The sequence below is a fragment of the Lottia gigantea genome (genome assembly GCF_000327385.1).
Source record: "Lottia gigantea unplaced genomic scaffold LOTGIsca_43, whole genome shotgun sequence".
Classification (NCBI taxonomy): domain Eukaryota; kingdom Metazoa; phylum Mollusca; class Gastropoda; family Lottiidae; genus Lottia; species Lottia gigantea.
Window position 1 is genome coordinate 1,635,438 of NW_008709504.1, and position 17,756 is coordinate 1,653,193.

Below are 17,756 nucleotides of genomic sequence, written 5' to 3' on the forward strand. Positions count from 1 at the left end.
TGTATTAACTGACTACTATATAAATCGCAAATTCAACCTCATTACATATCATCCAATTTGATCCAATCCAACTCCCAACTACTAGGACTACCAACAACTACCTAGTTTGCGATATCAGCATCCGCTGGAAGCGAACGTTAACTTGTCACTTGAAAAAGGATAATATTTCGAAAACCGGTTCGTGTCAATTGCGTAAGTTTTTGTTTGACTTGTTATAATTTTTCACATCATTGTTAGCGTTATTTATCACCTAAATATATATTTTTGCATTTTTCATCATAACTTTCATCTTACTTTATACATCCCCAAACCCAGTGTGACTTATTTGCATAATTTGATCCCCACATTTTCACGCTAGCATATACAGTTTCCTCCTGTTACATCCGCTGTACATTCCCTTTCTAACCTCAAGTTATTTTCATTATGTTCCCCAACTACAACAACCACTGGCAAGAAGCCAGACATAGAAACACTAATCGTCAACCAAACCAATATCACGTACCCTACCCTTTGTGAAGGTGTTCTTCCAAGTTTTGCAGTGCCTCCATCATTTGGCAATCCTTACCCTTCAACAGCAAGGCCAAACGCAAAGTCTCTGAGTTGGATAGTTTTATCCGTCCAGCAATGAAAACATCAGCTGTTGACGCGAATATTAGATCCCTCAATCGGACATGGCTCTCTAAGTTTACGCAGGTCCTGATCGACCATTACCAAACCACACTTCAAGAGAAGCTGACCACCATTCGTACCAAGTCTTTATCATCACCTGCCGTCGACCGCATCGTTTTTCATGCCCTGTCCTGGGCCTGTCGCTCATAATGGGAAACGTCTCACTCAAGCTCAAACCAGAGTAACCATATCTCAACCAACTGAAATGGACACTACGCCTGCACCATCTAGAGCCACGACGCTGCCGAACCAAACCCCTAAACGAGCCCGAAGTTCACCTACTCCTAGTCCAGCAGACATAGGTAAACGCTCTAGTAGAGAGGGCACTCCCCTTCTCATTTCACTTTCAGACTCGTCTTCCCCTTCCACACCATCTGAATCTTCACCACGTGATCCAGGATCCGCCAACCTTTCTTCCTTCTGTGCGTTTTTGGACCAGCAAACCACCCCTCAGTCTCCATCCAAGTCGAGATGTATATCCAGACCTCCCCCCACCCTCGAACGAGATCCCAGTCCGTTCCCAATGCTACAATTCTAACAACTACCAAACCAGTACCAATCACACCGTCGACGACCATTATATCCGCTACCAAACCGTATTATCACCGAACCAAGGACAAATCATTATGGAATCTACCCGCTCCAAAGAAATCTACCTTAATTATTGGATCATCTAACCTGAATCGAATTACCAAAACCAGTTCAGACACTGAAATACATTCTTACCACGGTGCCCAAATCCATCACATACAGTCAATCCTGGAATCATACGACCATGATCCCAAACCTACAGAATGTCGTTGAAGTAAAGCGCATTGAAAATTGAACTGGATGATAAAGGCTATCTATAGTCTATATCTTATTTTATGTTGGTTGACCTTCAAATAAATTCGACATGTATTTGAAGAAATGTTTTGCAGAATTTGTTGATTGAAATTTGTAATTAAACATTTGTATTTGAACATTTGTTGGTAGAGTTTTATGTTTGACGTTTTGCATTTGAAGATATGTTGAGCTAGATTTGTATTTGTAGATTTGTATTTGAGGATATTTTTGGTAAGCTTTCTAGGGTTGTTGAATTAAGTGTGCAAATTAAGAGATAAGAATTAAGAATTAAGAAATAGCAATTGAATAAAAATTCATTCCGCCTTCCATAGTTTTCCTAAACCTTTAGGAATGAAACTGCAGGCCCGATTTCGACAATTCTTGTTAAATCTCGAAATTCAACCTTCTGCAAATTTTTTCAGAAATCTCGTTGAAAACTTTGCAATATGCCACATGAAAGCCTTCCGCATAGAAATCTCTCATCATCTCACAACTTCCTAGTCCAAAATCTAGACCAAAAATTGTTCAAAAAAGCATGCAAATACTAAATAATAAAAAAGGAGGGAGAGAGAGGATTTCTAAAACAGCACGGAATACAATCATTAGCATACAATGGGTCGGTCCACCAGTAGTGAGCACAAGCGTGATATTATATGAATAGATTAACTAAAGATTTGAAAATGCTAGTAGTACAGGGAAGGACCAAAATTCGCCATTTTTTTGTAAACAAACATTTCTCTATTATATATAAATGTTACATATATATAAGCGATACAGAAAAAAGCATAATGCTTATTCGAATCTGCCTCGCTGAGGCATACACAAATATTTCATTTCAAGTACACCAGTTTGTAAATTAAAGTCCTCATTTATAATACCAATAAAATGGAAAGTGTGGTAATAGATTAAAGAATAAGAGAAAGAGATCTAGACAAAGAGATATAGACAAAGGTAAGTGAGTGGTACAATGGGCCTTCTAATAGACATTAGCAATTTAAGAAATGAGTAAATAATCAAGTGATCAATGCGACACGTCGTATGCAGCTCTATGGTATCAAACGATTGTTGGTAAGTATCTAACTAAAAATAGAAATATATCAAACTAGTATTGGTAAGTATCAAACCAGTATTATGGTGTCAGACTAGTATTGGTAAATATCAATCTAGTAGTAGTGGTAAATATCAATCTAGTATTGGTAAGTATCAAACAGTATCATTGTGTCAGACTAGTATTGGTAAACATCAATCCAGTATTGGTAAGTATCAAACTGTATCATTGTGTCAGACTAGTAGTGGTAAATATCAATCTAGTATTGGTAAGTATCAAACAGTATCATTGTGTCAGACTAGTATTGGTAAATTTCAATCTAGTATTGGTAAGTATCAAACAGTATCATTGTGTGAGACTAGTATTGGTAAACATCAATCCAGTATTGGTAAGTATCAAACAGTATCATTGTGTCAGACTAGTATTAGTAAACATCAATCCAGTATTGGTAAGTATCAAATAGTATCATTGTGTCAAACTAGTATTGGTAAATATCAATCTAGCATTGGTAAGTATCAAACAGTATCATTGTGTCAGACTAGTATTAGTAAATATCAATCCAGTATTGGTAAGTATTAAACAGTATCATTGTGTCAGACTAGTATTGGTAAATATCAATCTAGTATTGGTAAGTATCAAACAGTATCATTGTGTCAGGCTAGTAGTGGTAAGTATCGATGTAGAAAGGTCAGCCATTTTGCATTCAGCGCCACCACAGTCACTATATTAAGTTCCTTCCCTTTAATGAGAGCTGGATGTCCGTGACTAACCAGAGCCTATATAAGGAACGGCACGAATTGCAATCGTGGCTCATTTGCCTTTGGCTACTGAGCACGTACGGATCTATTAAACCTAGCTTATTTGGAATAAATCTAACTTTGAACAGTTCCAATAGAAGTTGGAATCATGTCAGAAATCATGTCCAAAATGGTATATGTATTAATGGAGAACCGGGTGTCTAGGAACTTCTGATATGGCACAAACCGATTCATGTTCTTAATTCCTGACAAAACATTACCTCTTCGTAACCGTTGTGGCTAAGTATAGTTCCAAAGAGCCAAATGGGTATATATATACAAACGGTTTACTGGATTATTCCCGGTTCCAAAATTAATGTACTATTCATTTATAGGCTCGGATTATAACCATCCTGAAACTCCATCTAAAATTTAAAATTACTTGTCATAATAATCATAATATTGCTACGAACAGTTTACTGACAGGTGGTTGTAGAACCGATAGGGAGAATAATTGAAATATAAGCTTAATCTCAAACGCTTTCATATTTGACCTCTGACGTCTACTTCTGGTTTTATAGCTGTCCCAAAACAGCCAAATTCGCTACTTTGGACTGCTCTAGCTCTGACCTAATTAACTTACAGGTCTAATTTTTGTAGGTGCTCTGTCAAGTGATATATAACGATAGTTTTTTTTAATGTAAATTCGAAATTCCTGATTTTTTGAAATTTCAGTCTTTTTTTTACAATATTTTCGGTTCTTTTAGCTGGATACATGTAAATCTTATGACTGATTTCGTGTAGAAGCTTGAAATTCGGACCACAACGAGACAATTTTAAATATGAATTAAAAAGTTGAGGTGAACGTGGCACATCTGGTTTAAATGACTCATTATTGACATTTCGGGGCAGGCATAAATCGCATAGAATACATTTGTTCAAAACGGAACTTTGCACACAATTACCTCATCCATTTGGCCAGGTTGTGTTAAAAGCTCAATTGATTCAGCTTTATAGTTCAAAGATAGCTTGCAAGTACAGTAACAATTACCTGTATGATATATTCGACCTTCAGACATACACTTCTTTTGAACTTTTTGAGGCGATACTGAAAAATATTGCCAAGTTTCATCAAAATCCGTCAAGAACTGTGCCTTCTGGAGTGTTTACGGGCTAAAAATTGAACGCGTTTCAAAGAACAAGGGCAATAACTTATACAAAATATGTTTCGATTCTTCTGATTTTCAATAGGGTTCATCCTTGGGTGTTCTGCACACTCACACCAAGTTTCGTCAAAATCCATCAAGAATTGTGCCTTCTAGAGTGTTTACGAGCTGAAAATTGAACGCGTTTTAAAGAACAATAACTCATACTAAATATTTTTCGAGTCTTCTGATTTTCTATTACCACTGAATGATTCCTAACAATCGTGTGGGAGTTGATTTTTTTCCATATCGACCAAAACTTTCAAGCTCATATCTCGTGACCTTGAACTTCGGTGACCTTGTGACCAGAACAAATGTTGTCCTTGGCGAGATCTATCAAAAAATATCACCATTTGTCTTATGCAACGTTTACTTCCGGTTCTACAGCCATTTGAAAATCGCGATTTTTAAGTTTGAAGAGCTCTGTCACGTGACTGAATTAACATACGACAAAATTTCTGTTATATTTGCATGATCTCTCATTTTTCGTATTTTGATCAAATTTGCGCTTTTTTTAAAACCTGAAAATTTTGCACCGACTTCTAATGTAACTGTGTGTAAATTGGATTTTGCCGTATAAACTCAAGTCTCTAAGATAAAACAACGAATATCTCATGATGTAATAAATGCTTGAAACTTTGAGCATAATTCGGCATTGTACAAATGATGACGGATATAAAATAAAATTTTGGGGTGGGCGTGGTACATCCGGGTTAGATTTACATTTACCTAAAGTAACTTTGCATCAAAATAGGACAATAGTTTGGTCAGTTCCTGATAAAGACACGGTTGTCTGCACTTCCAAAAAAGAAATAGGTTATATCATTTACAAAAATTTACTATTGACCTTTTTTTTCATGGATAACCTTGACATTTGCCCGGTCTACGATGTCCGATTTTCCAGCCGTCCGAAAACAGCAATTATCAAAAATTTTAAGGCTCGTATCTCTTTTATTTGAACTTCGTTAACCTTTTGACCAGCACAAATGTTTTTGTGCTTAACGCGATCTGTCCGAAAATATCTTCATTGTGCAATGTATACTTGTGGTTTTACAGCTATTTGAAAATTCGACTTTATCCTGCCGAATGTTAACACCTTTTAGTATCGAATGATATCAAATTCGTGCCTCTTTTCACTACCGAACGCTAAATAGTTTATCGATTTTTTTTCATTAAGAAATCCAACATTAAAATGCAACGTTTCACCGATGCATTATCTTGAATACGAATGGTGTAGAGAAAAAGAAACTAGGCCCTGTTTTATAAAGATTTTTCCGCCCTTTCGATGGTGCGTTTTTTGAAACCTATTTCATGCCATCATAATCCCCCTACACCCTTTGTGTCTCGTCTGTGTTCCAACACAATTATTTTCTTTAACGAAACTGATCTCTCGTCAGCCATTTAAAAATGCGATTAAAAATCCATCAGTCCTGGTCGAAATTAAGAATCCGTTTTAAAAATCATGCTCTTGGGTATGTCATAAACCTATAGTTTATTTGAGGATATCAATGTATTTTGTCGTTAAACCAGCTTATTTATTATAATCCTCTATTAGCAAATGAGTATTTATCTACTTAATCAGTATTATCAATTTATACTGTACAACTCACATATCATAATTAATATTGATATCAAAGGAGATATTTAAGTCGTATATAGATGATATTTGTTTAAGAGAATCCGTATTTTATCAACACCTTAGATTACTTAAATACGCTATTTTATCGATACAGTTAATGGCACCACCTACATAATATAGAATTGGTCGAAAGTTTTTGAAGCAACTTCACCCACCATGATAAATAATAGAAAGAGCATATTATTAAAAAAGAATTGTTGTAAATTTGTGTTCCAAATATATAATAAGAGATTGATCATTTACAAACGAAAGTGAAAAGATAGTATATCATGTATATTAGGACACCCTTAAATTCTATACAAATACATGTGAGTAATAAAAATATTTTCCCATTATTAATATGGTGAAAATAATCAGCAAATGTCTCAATAAAACTGCCAATAATTCAGTTCCCAGGATGAAATATTTTTAAGTAGAGCTTGAAAAGACGTCGTATGTTTATGAACTGTAAAGGTTTATATATTTCCATTTAGAAAGAATAATAAGAACCTACCAGACGTGGAAAGAAAGTCGCTAGACGACAAAATTAAGGGAATATAATAAAACTATAGATGTTTTATTTTATGATAGACATTGTCTGAAAACAAAATCTTTTATTTTAAATTATTTCAAATACTAATCAAATCCCGTGGTACTTATATCAATATGTATTGTGGTAGAGGGAGAGTATGATTCTCAAAATTGTACAGGTCTAAGATGGAACAAAATATATTTCATTTATAATTACAAGAAGTGGTCTAGATCGGTTAGGCAGTCTTTAAATGGGTTATTCCAATATAGTACATATGTATAGTACACAATGAATCTCAAAGAAGAAAAGTGAGTTTTAGAAAATCACACTGGAAATTATCAGTTATTACAAAATTTGATTCTAAGTCGCGCCCTAACATACTTATAACTACTCAGATGTTTGTCGTGATGCTTATAGTCCAAGAATGACCAAATGATGCGTCTAAATTGTGTGAATTTGAACAGAAGTTGTACATGGTCATCAGTTGATATTTTCACTTATAGCCTACTGGAAAATTTGAGAACATTAAGGAAACTCGAATTTCGTAAAAATTGAAATATAATTATAGACTTTATTCTAGAGGCATAAAAATTGTTAGTATGCAACGTTAAGAAGTTGTTGATGATTGAACAATTTCCTTTGAGTACGGTACCTCACAAGCTATCAAATATGAGCATTTTTTCATTAACCATCAAGTACTCCCTGCTGATGAGATAATTAGAGAAAAGGCAACTTTGGCAACACCACAAATTATCACTTATCATCGTTGGTATAAAATCTTATTTTCTCAAATAGCTTGACTGAAAATAGAATTTCCCTTCAATGAAAATTGTCAAAATGTCATGTATAACTATCAAGGAATCTAGAAATATAAAAGTGTTTACTTCATTGCTTAACATAGAGTTATATTTAAACAATTTTTTTAAAAGCTTGTCTTTTTGTTTCTCTAAAATAGCGTGTCAATGTATTGAAAAGGGTAGAGTATCAACCAAACTAAATCTATAGCAACCATCAATCTGTTGCCCCAATCTCTAGCAACCCTCAACCTCTTGCTTCAATCTCTAGCAACCCGAAACCTCTAGCAACCCTCAACCACAACCGACCCTCAGTCTCTAGGATCATTCTCTTGCAACCCTAAACCTCTAACAACCCTCAATCGGTAGCAGCCCCCAATCTGTTGCCTCAATCTCTAGCAACCCCCAACCTCTTACCTCGATCTCTAGCAACCCAGAACATTTAACAATCCCCAACCACTACCAACCCTCAACCTCTTGCCTCAATCGCCTTTAATCCTGAACCTCTAGCTACCTTCAACCTCTAGCCTCAATCTTTAGCAACCCTCAACCTCTTGCCTCAATATGTAGCAACCCTTGATCAATCTCTAGCTAACCAAAACTTCTTTCAACCCTCAATCTCTACCAACCCTCAATCCTTAGGATAATTCTCTAGCAACCCTCAACCTCTAACAACCCTCAATCGGTAGCAGCCATCAATCACTAGCAATCCTGAACCTCTAGCAACCCTCTACCTCTTGCCTCAATATCTAGCAACCCTCAACCACTTGCCTCAATCTCCTGCAACCCAAACCCTCAACCTCTACCAACCATCAATCTCTAGGATCATTCTCTAGCAACCTTCAAACTCTAGCCTCAATCTCTAGCAACCTACAACCTCTTGCCTCAATCTCTGGCAAACCTAAACCTCTAACAACCCTCTACCTCTTGCCTCAATCTCTAGCAACCCTCAACCTCCTGCAACCCAAAAACTCTAACAACCCTCAACCTCTACTAACCCTCAATCTCTAGCAGCCTTCAATCTCTAACCTCAATCTCTAGCAACCCTCAATCTCTAGCCTCAACAATAACAATGACAGACAGTATAGCCTAGTCAGAGAAGTGAATAAGGCGGTAAGCTACAAAATTTACCCAACCTGTGCCAGGTACTTCGTTTATAAATAAAACGTATCCAATATGGCCGACGCATAAATAAGGTCTATAGGTGTTACATATCACTTATTAAATTTACCACAATTACATCATGTGGGTTGTGAATAGGTTTTCTGTATTTTTAATATTTACAACAATATAAACATAATTATCACATTTATAACATTAACCACAATTCAATAAGCATGCCACAATAAGGGTTTTTTGCAGAATACAATTTTTGAAACTCGATCACTTTAAGGTGTCAGCTGTCTCGCTTTTGTAAATGTCTTTTTTCACTTTGATGTAGAAATATAGGTTTCGAACTGACGCATGAAAATCTTCTTTCACTGTGAGCTAAAAGAACTCTGTTTCGATCTGGAACTTTATCTTTCTGAACTATAATTTTCTTATCAATCAATGTTAAAGATTTTGACGTATCAAAAATCACCCGAACGTGTATTTCGGTGAATAAATTACGAAAATTGTTCAATATAAGTAGATTATTGTTCAAATGATAGATTTTCTCAAGGGACAGTGGGCAAATTCAGAACGAAACATCAATAATTTTAGGTTTTGACGTGTTTTTGATCGAATTGTGAGTTTATTTCTTAACCAAATCTGGACAAATTAATATAATTTTTTTAGTTTAAATACTACCAAACATCATGTAAATTAATGCAGATTTACATCTTTTACCAACCAATATCTTTTAGTATGTTGTTTATATAACCCCAGAAAAGTTTGTAGGGTGGTGGTTTATACCATCTTTCGATGTGTGTTTTTATATCCCGTAAAACACCTTTTGGTATGGCCACCCGCCAAACACCGCAGTTAGAGCTATATTCCTCAACAGGATATGTCGACAGACAGCCTCTTGAATAAGTGTTGGCAAATTTAATAAACAGAGACAAGACAATTATTCTTTTTTAGTCCGAAAGCCTTCTGGATTGGTAAGGAACCTAAAATTCCACATATTGATGATTTATTCAAGTGACTCGAGCATCAAGGTTTGTGACTATCAATAACCATGATGAAGAATCTAGCAACTTTATAAGTTTAAATTGCTCACATCAGAGTAATATATCTGTATTGTTCAGTATAAATGATGTGACGAATTGAGAATAATTCCATTGATTATTCAAGCTAAACTGCCCTGTTGCCGACATCTCACATAGATATTGTTTCTAATCAACGCCACATACAATAGTTTTCATTATTATATGACCCAGCTGGTCCGACAGTGAAGTCCCTTGATGCCAAACAGCCAGATCAGATTTTATTTGATTTGGATTGTCTTCTTTTGCCCCTTCGCTGTGCACAGAATTCAATTATCTCCGAACATAAATAGTGGTCCACTGTTTACCTTTCGCTCTCCTCCTTTGAATTTTACTGTTTGTAAATACAAGATTAATTAATGGGAAAAAATATAATATGTAATTTGTACTTTAGAAATTTAGAAATAATCGAACGTGGCACCCTCTGCAGATTTAACATCAATGAATTTTTCTTTATATTATAAAATTAAGTACATAATTGTCCCATTTTGATCCAGTTGCCTATTGGTGTTTCTAGGAGAAGAAAGGCCACTGACTGAGTCATATTTTGCCATAATTTTATTTTCATGTTAATCAAGTTAGTCAATCACAAATAAAATGTATTATTATACTGATCAATGTTCCTAATATATAACGTCTTCACACTCTAGTTTGTAAATTGAAATTTTTAATCTTAATATAAAAACTTTCAACCGAAATGTCACCAATTTTGAATGAAAATAGCCTTACAATTTTCACAATTATCATATTATGTGTCCATGTTAATATCTTTATAAAATGCAACCACGAGTAGAAGATACGTCGTATTATTCTTTACTCAGCAGAGCATTTAATTGCATGAATGCGTCAATGACGTGGAACATGTATTCCATAATATTTTTTGTCAGATCACGGATGTGCGAAAGCAAACATCTAGATCTGCATGTTAATCAGTTTTAGCGTGACAATGCTTTTAATATTCCTATATCTTTTAGTATGATACTTAAGAGGATATTCACTCTAGAGGTTTAATTGCTTTGAGATGCGACTGATAAAAACTTGAAACTGTCTGCAACCATAACATACATTGATTGATTTTAATGTCTTAAAACGTGTATACCTTAAACAATATGAAAATTTAAACAAGCTAAACAAGATAAAAGCGTTCAAAATAAAGTACCCTTATCAATATTCCAATTGAAAACCATAAATAAAAGCATTTTTCAAAACATTCAGAACAAAGACATAATAGATAAACGCATGGTAAATGATTTATGTGTATATGTCAAATGACTTTGTAACAAGATAAATAAAAATTTATTTTTAAATTCAAAGATAAACTTGTTTTGTTCTATGGACTTCTTGCTTAGATAACAACGAAAAGGGAGATACAACTAAAACAAATACATCTTATACAAAGAGGTCTTAAAATAAACCATATGAAATCTCGTGTACATCGACCTACTCGCTGTCTGCAGTTTGAGTACAAATGGAGGTATATGAATTTCAATGCGTTCTCACAGAAAGTGGTGGTGATCATAAAAGGCGTTCGTCATTAACATTTGGTTGGGACAACAGTCAGGCGTTGAAATCATAGTTGGTAGACAATAAATTATTCAAGTCTGTTTTCTATCAGCTCCTCTATCTTTTGGGGGTCCTCTCCAGAAGGAAGGTCATTCGTTTTTAATTCAATTACAAGGGCTTTGCTTTGGGTTCTTTGTATTTTCCACGCTTGAAACCCCAATCGCTGGTGCGTAACCAAACATGGATTTCAAAAGTGATTTCAAATCAATCCTTTAAGAGAAGCTGGACAAAATCTGTATCAAGTCATTATCATCTTCAACAGTGAACATCTCATGTCTCATGCTCTGTCTTGGGTCTTATGGGAAACATAATCACACCATCAACTCTCAGACATCAAACCATTCCACCACAATACCAACATGTAGACACAAAACCTATTTAAATTAATAAACAGTTAGTTAAATTAATTATGCTACAGAAACTGATTTTTCTTAATTGGAATATTGACCATCCCACGTTAACAAAGTTTAAAAAATCCATTTATCGTTAGGTTCTTCAAAGTTGTTTTTTTTTTGTCATAAAGACATCTATTTATAAGACAATCAAAGATAATTTTTTTCTTCTCAAATCAAACTCATTATATTTCTCAAAGGTTTTTATTTCAATTAGATTCCAGCAGTGAATCAAAAGGAGAAAAAATTAACTTCCTACAGCGATATGGATATAAAATTACCCTTGTTAAATACAAATCGTGATTTACAGCTTCTATTTCTGTCAGTACCTGTTCTGTTGAGAAAAGATTTGAAAATTCTGGCTTTGCCATACAGTCTAGATTAGCAGCAGAACGGGTAATGAATGGTCACCACTACGAAAGGAACAAATCGCAAACATAGCAGTGAAACTCTTCACCACTTACAGAAACATGAGGATCTCGACAAATTATCACCAGCTTAGTTGAATATTTGATTCTCTCGTGAACATGAAATAAAATTTGCCTCAAAATTTTATGAAAACTATTCAATCAACATAAGAACATGTAGCAAGATATACGGAGAATATGTAATATTATGCTTTCTGGTCTGAAGAACTGTGTTGCAAAGTATTTGTAAAAGTATATCCTTTCTTCCAATAAGGGAAGCTTCCTGGTTTCAAATGAATGACGAACTAATTTTCTTTGTTCCATTAACTTGATTACAAACGATTGATAATCTTGTCCGTGTTTATTATGGTCCTATATTGAAGGTGCTTTTTAAAAATTGTCGCGCTATCAGGTTTCACTGCACTTTAATTATGTATGGCTTTTCTTCTTTCGAAATAAAGAATTGGAATACTTTACTTGAAAAGTAGGACAAAGTAAATTGATTACAGTAAACTGATTACAGTTAATTGATTACAGTAAATTGTTAACAGTTCCTGTCTGAAGATTCATTGACCCCCCCCTATGCCTGTTGTTTCTGTAATTCCAGAATCCGGAAATGACGAAGCTCTCGCAAAAGAATCCGTAACCAACCAACCAAACCACCAGACCGCAATAACATAATATATGTTATCCTTTAAAGATGGCGGCATTTCTAACTCAAAATGGCCGACTCCTTCACAATTTGCTTCACCGTTGCCGTATAAACGTTTTACTACGTCTTATGTTGCTTAGTTTTTTCAATCGGTGCCGATCTGGTTCCCGATGAAACATTTCTATGATCGGCTCGATTGTCGTCTTTAATCGCTTCTAATCGTCCCCTCCTTTGACTCGATTTAGTCCCGAACAATGGCGCTAAATTTACTTAAGTGGTCGTTTCTCCAAGGACTGTTTAGGTCCCCATAGTACCCAATCGGGTGTTGTTAATCGGTTTTTTTTTAAATCGTCGGGATACTGCGACCACTGTCGTAGAGCATAACAACGAAACAATGAAGACACCAAGAGGAATATCACAGGCCGTACCCATGCATCAATTGTTCACGACATTTACACCAATTTACCCCCTACCTTTACCACTGACAGCACTGACATACAGACGCCATTTAGGACACCAATTGATCCAAAGCACCGTCTCGACTCATAGATTTTTTGACATTAAAACTATACAGATGTCAAATATGGAGATTGAAATTGGTGTCTAATTTCAGTGCAGATTGATTCATTGACATTTGGAGTTATCAGAATTGTAAGATACCTGATACGATATTTAACTGTCTAGAACTGTTGTAATGAGAGAAATGTTTTTGATGTGAAATGTCTCGCCGTTTCTTCTATTTCATAGGGGATATGTGAGTATTGTTACGTGTCTATCAGTTGTGATAGGCCAATAACAAACACACGTTAGACACTTATCTTGTAACCACCAACAATACGTTTATATCAATCCCATAGACGAAACCTGGTTTCGTTCGGCTGGAATGGGCTCCGTGTGGTGCAGGCTGTGCACGTTAAGAATGCCTCAACAGTTCGAGATAAAAAAAAATATTAGGCTTTTGTCGTTGAAAAATTGCCCTCATACTGCATGACGTTGTCTGTCTTCGGCCTGCAATTGGGTATAGAAATGTAGGACGTGAAACTCGTTTCATTTCCATAGGCAGTGACTCCATGACACAAACATAGCACGTTGCGCGTACAAAGCAGTGAATCGTCAGAATTAATTTCATAGTATAAAATATTTTTTTACTAACCAAAAAGGAGCCTTTACTTACTACTTTAAGACTGGACAATATTGCAATTAAAGAAGTCGATTTTCATAAACATCTTGATTTCCCAAAAAATTGTAAATAAACTTTTATTGATGTTCAAAAATTTTTAATACTCCCGCTTTTCTTTCAAACCTTGTACAATATTCCAGCACACCTTATAATCTTAGAGACAGTGATAACCTTTCAGAATACTTTTGTAAAACCGATATATTTTCTAAATCTTGTATACCATCTACTATCAACTGCTGGAATAACCTACATCCTTCAATCAAAAATTCACCCTCCATTTCAATTTTTACAAATAAACTAAAAATTAATGATTTAAATATCCACAGCATTTTTACTATGACACCCGCCTGCCTCCGTCTCTCTTGCAGCGTCATTCAACATATGAGACATATATCCGACACTCCCACTTGTATTTGTGGTCATGAATACGAAGATAACCAACATTTCCTTGCAATGCAATGTACGAAACCACGATAAGCCTAATCTCACACCAGTGGAACGTGGAACTGGAATTGATTACAGTAAATTGTTAACAGTTCCTGTCTGAAGATTCATTGATCCCCCCCCCCCCCCCTATGCCTGTTGTTTCTGTAATTCCAGAACCGGAAATGACGAAGCTCTCGCAAAAGAATCCGTAACCAACCAACCAAACCACCAGACCGCAATAACATAATATATGTTATCCTTTAAAGATGGCGGCATTTCTAACTCAAAATGGCCGACTCCTTCACAATTTGCTTCACCGTTGCCGTATAAACGTTTTACTACGTCTTATGTTGCTTAGTTTTTTCAATCGGTGCCGATCTGGTTCCCGATGAAACATTTCTATGATCGGCTCGATTGTCGTCTTTAATCGCTTCTAATCGTCCCCTCCTTTGACTCGATTTAGTCCCGAACAATGGCGCTAAATTTACTTAAGTGGTCGTTTCTCCAAGGACTGTTTAGGTCCCCAAAGTACCCAATCGGGTGTTGTTAATCGGTTTTTTTTTAAATCGTCGGGATACTGCGACCACTGTCGTAGAGCATAACAACGAAACAATGAAGACACCAAGAGGAATATCACAGGCCGTACCCATGCATCAATTGTTCACGACATTTACACCAATTTACGAAACCACGATAAGCCTAATCTCACACCAGTGGAACGTGAAGCGTTAAACTTACTTAAGAAGACGATAGCATTGTTATTAAAAGAGTAAATTGATTACAGTTAATTGATTACCAACATTAACCAACATTTCCTTGCAATGCAATGTACGAAACCACGATAAGCCTAATCTCACACCAGTGGAACGTGAAGCGTTAAACTTACTTAAGAAGACGATAGCATTGTTATTAAAAGAGTGATAAAGGTTCATGTTGTGTCATTCTGAATAGGGAGGATTACGTTTCAGAAGCAGAGAATCAACTGAATAATCCTAAGCATTATGCCATTTTACCGAAACCAATTTTCAAAGAAACTGCTAAAATAATAAACAATATTCTTGGCAATTTAGTCAAAACAAGTTATCTCAAACAGAAACAATATGACTATCGGTCTGCCAAACCTGATTATCATTTATACATTTTGCCCAAGGAGTGGTTTATCCATAATAGAATCCCTAAAGGCCGCCCGATTATATCTGACTGTGATTGTGAGTCGTATGCAGTGTCAGAATACATTGATCATTTCTTACTACCACTAGCAGGTGGCTAGTTCGTAAAACTTCAAATAGATACTAACGATGCAATTCTAGCTTTTAGAGATTTGTCTCAGTCGCAACGATTTCACATTTAATGGTAAAACATATCTACAAACTCCAGCGACAGCTATCGCCCCTTCGTACGTAAACCTTTTCATGGCCGAGTGGGAACGTGAGGTATAACCCCTTTGTCCATTTGACCCACTTTTAAGGGACATCAAGGTGTATTTTAAAGAAACTGATACTCATCAACTTTTGCACAAGAGCTCATTTCACCCACAAGTCACAAGTCTTACGATTCCACCGCATTTGCACAAGATCTTCTGATTTCGACCAAGCCTGTTCGATTGTTTTCTCAAAACTGAAAGATCGTGGGTACTCCCAACGATTTTTACGAAACATAAAAAATTCCACTTCAGCGCTGATAGCAGCTAAAAACGGACTTTATGCCGAAGTACCTCCAGGTTTAAGCAGTGTTCAATGTTTGTCCAGTAGATGCAAAACATGTCCTTTATATCAGAAACTCATTATTTTTAAGTAACTTTACGAAAGAAAGGTACCCGATCTAGGAGTATCCAACATGTGAACACTCGAATGTAATATATATTTAATTTCATGTAAGAAATGCCCCAAACAATATGTAGGAGAAACTACGAATAATTTACACACTCGTTTTAATGCTCACAGATCGGACATCAAATTAAATAAAGACAAGCTTGTGTCTAATCATTTCAACCTCGACGATCATTCACTAGACGATCTCACCCTAACCCCAATTAAGCGCATAGAAATGGACTTGCTGCAAGATGAAACTATTGAAATTCTGCCAATCTTGGATTGACACATGAATACAGCAAGACCTATAGGACTAAATATTTTCATCATAATGCAGGCATAGCACCCTTTGTTGTCCCCATCAAAATCACAAGTAATCGAGCAAGCAAGATAGTTCATGCCTACTATAAGAGTCTTCAAGAAAAATTCCCCCATGTCTATAAGCAGAAAATGATAGTTGCGTATTAAAATAAAACAGAACTTTAATGACAATCTTGTTCATAGTAAACTAAAATCAATCAGTACATAACAGGTAATATACTAATCGGCGTTTTTTTTCTAATTTCAGATCAGAAAGGAAGAGAATCCAGACCCTTTATCCCAATTTCTCAATAAAGTATTTGTTCCAACCTAGGCCTGTACATTTTGGAGAATCAAACCCTCCCTTCCCCGAAATCCAAATAATTACCAATATAAATTTTATAAAATCCATAAGTTATAAAAGTAAGACTGTAGCATGTCATCTGTATGTTTTTCTTAATTACATGTATATATTTATTGTTCTTTCTTTGTATTTTGTATATATATTCTATTTTTATTGAGAGGGTACTATAGGCGAAAGAATAAAATACTAACTGATAAAGGCTCAATTTTTTCCCTCCGTATGCAATAGCCGAATCATTTGCAGAGATGTATGACGTTTCATTTCATTTCCCTTGTATTGTAATTATTGTAAATGGACCGAAGACGTTAATGGACATTCTAGTGATATCTATTGGAATGCTATCAATAACCAAGTTTTATCTCCTAAAATAATCAACTATCTTATACTGTATTGTTTAACTCCATTTTATTATTGCGATCTACCTGATTAAAACATATCAAGTTATTGGCATTTGAACAAACATTCTTGATTAGAATCTCTACACTAGACTATCCTACAATAAATCTATGACGATATGTTACAAACTTGTCCAAATATGATGGATTAATTTCTGGACTCGTTGCCCCGAGTTTCTCCGTGAGAAAGATGAAGTTTTAAACAAGGGCTAATGGGCGCTACTTCACTCATGTACCTCTTTACGATTTTAACTTTTTATCCACTAAAACACCACATGCTGATGTTCTAGACTACGATATATTGGGGTTTTGAAAGCTTGTTTCTGGACATAACGGGTCACTGAATGAACCATAGTCCTCGAGAGACATTCTCTATGTTTGTGGGTCACATTCTTAATAAATGAAACGGTTCCGATTATCAAATCTGATTTGGGCATGATACTGAAGTGAGATATGTTTAGGCCTCAGATATCGGTAATTTGAAGCGTAAGGTACTTCACAGTATTTATGGAATTTTACGAAACGTCCAAATTGTGCGATACGAAGTATCAAAAAAAAAAAAATATTTTCACGCAACGATATTATATTAAATTTGTATTTTTACGAATCGTCTCGGATTTTCTATCTTGACCGTCTTTCTATTAACTAT

At 35.4% G+C, this 17,756-nt stretch overlaps 1 protein-coding gene across 1 annotated transcript; it reads left to right on the forward strand.

Moving 5' to 3' along the window:
* Positions 1 to 874: 874 nt before the first annotated feature.
* Positions 875 to 16,663, forward strand: LOTGIDRAFT_164120 (hypothetical protein; the record flags this gene model as incomplete). The annotated part of the gene is made up of 4 exons (XM_009060606.1): positions 875 to 971; positions 2,601 to 3,050; positions 3,126 to 3,209; positions 16,617 to 16,663. The coding sequence occupies 4 exons, from the start codon at positions 875 to 877 to the stop codon at positions 16,661 to 16,663; spliced, it is 678 nt and encodes a 225-aa protein (XP_009058854.1).
* Between the last annotated feature and the right edge of the window lie 1,093 nt (positions 16,664 to 17,756).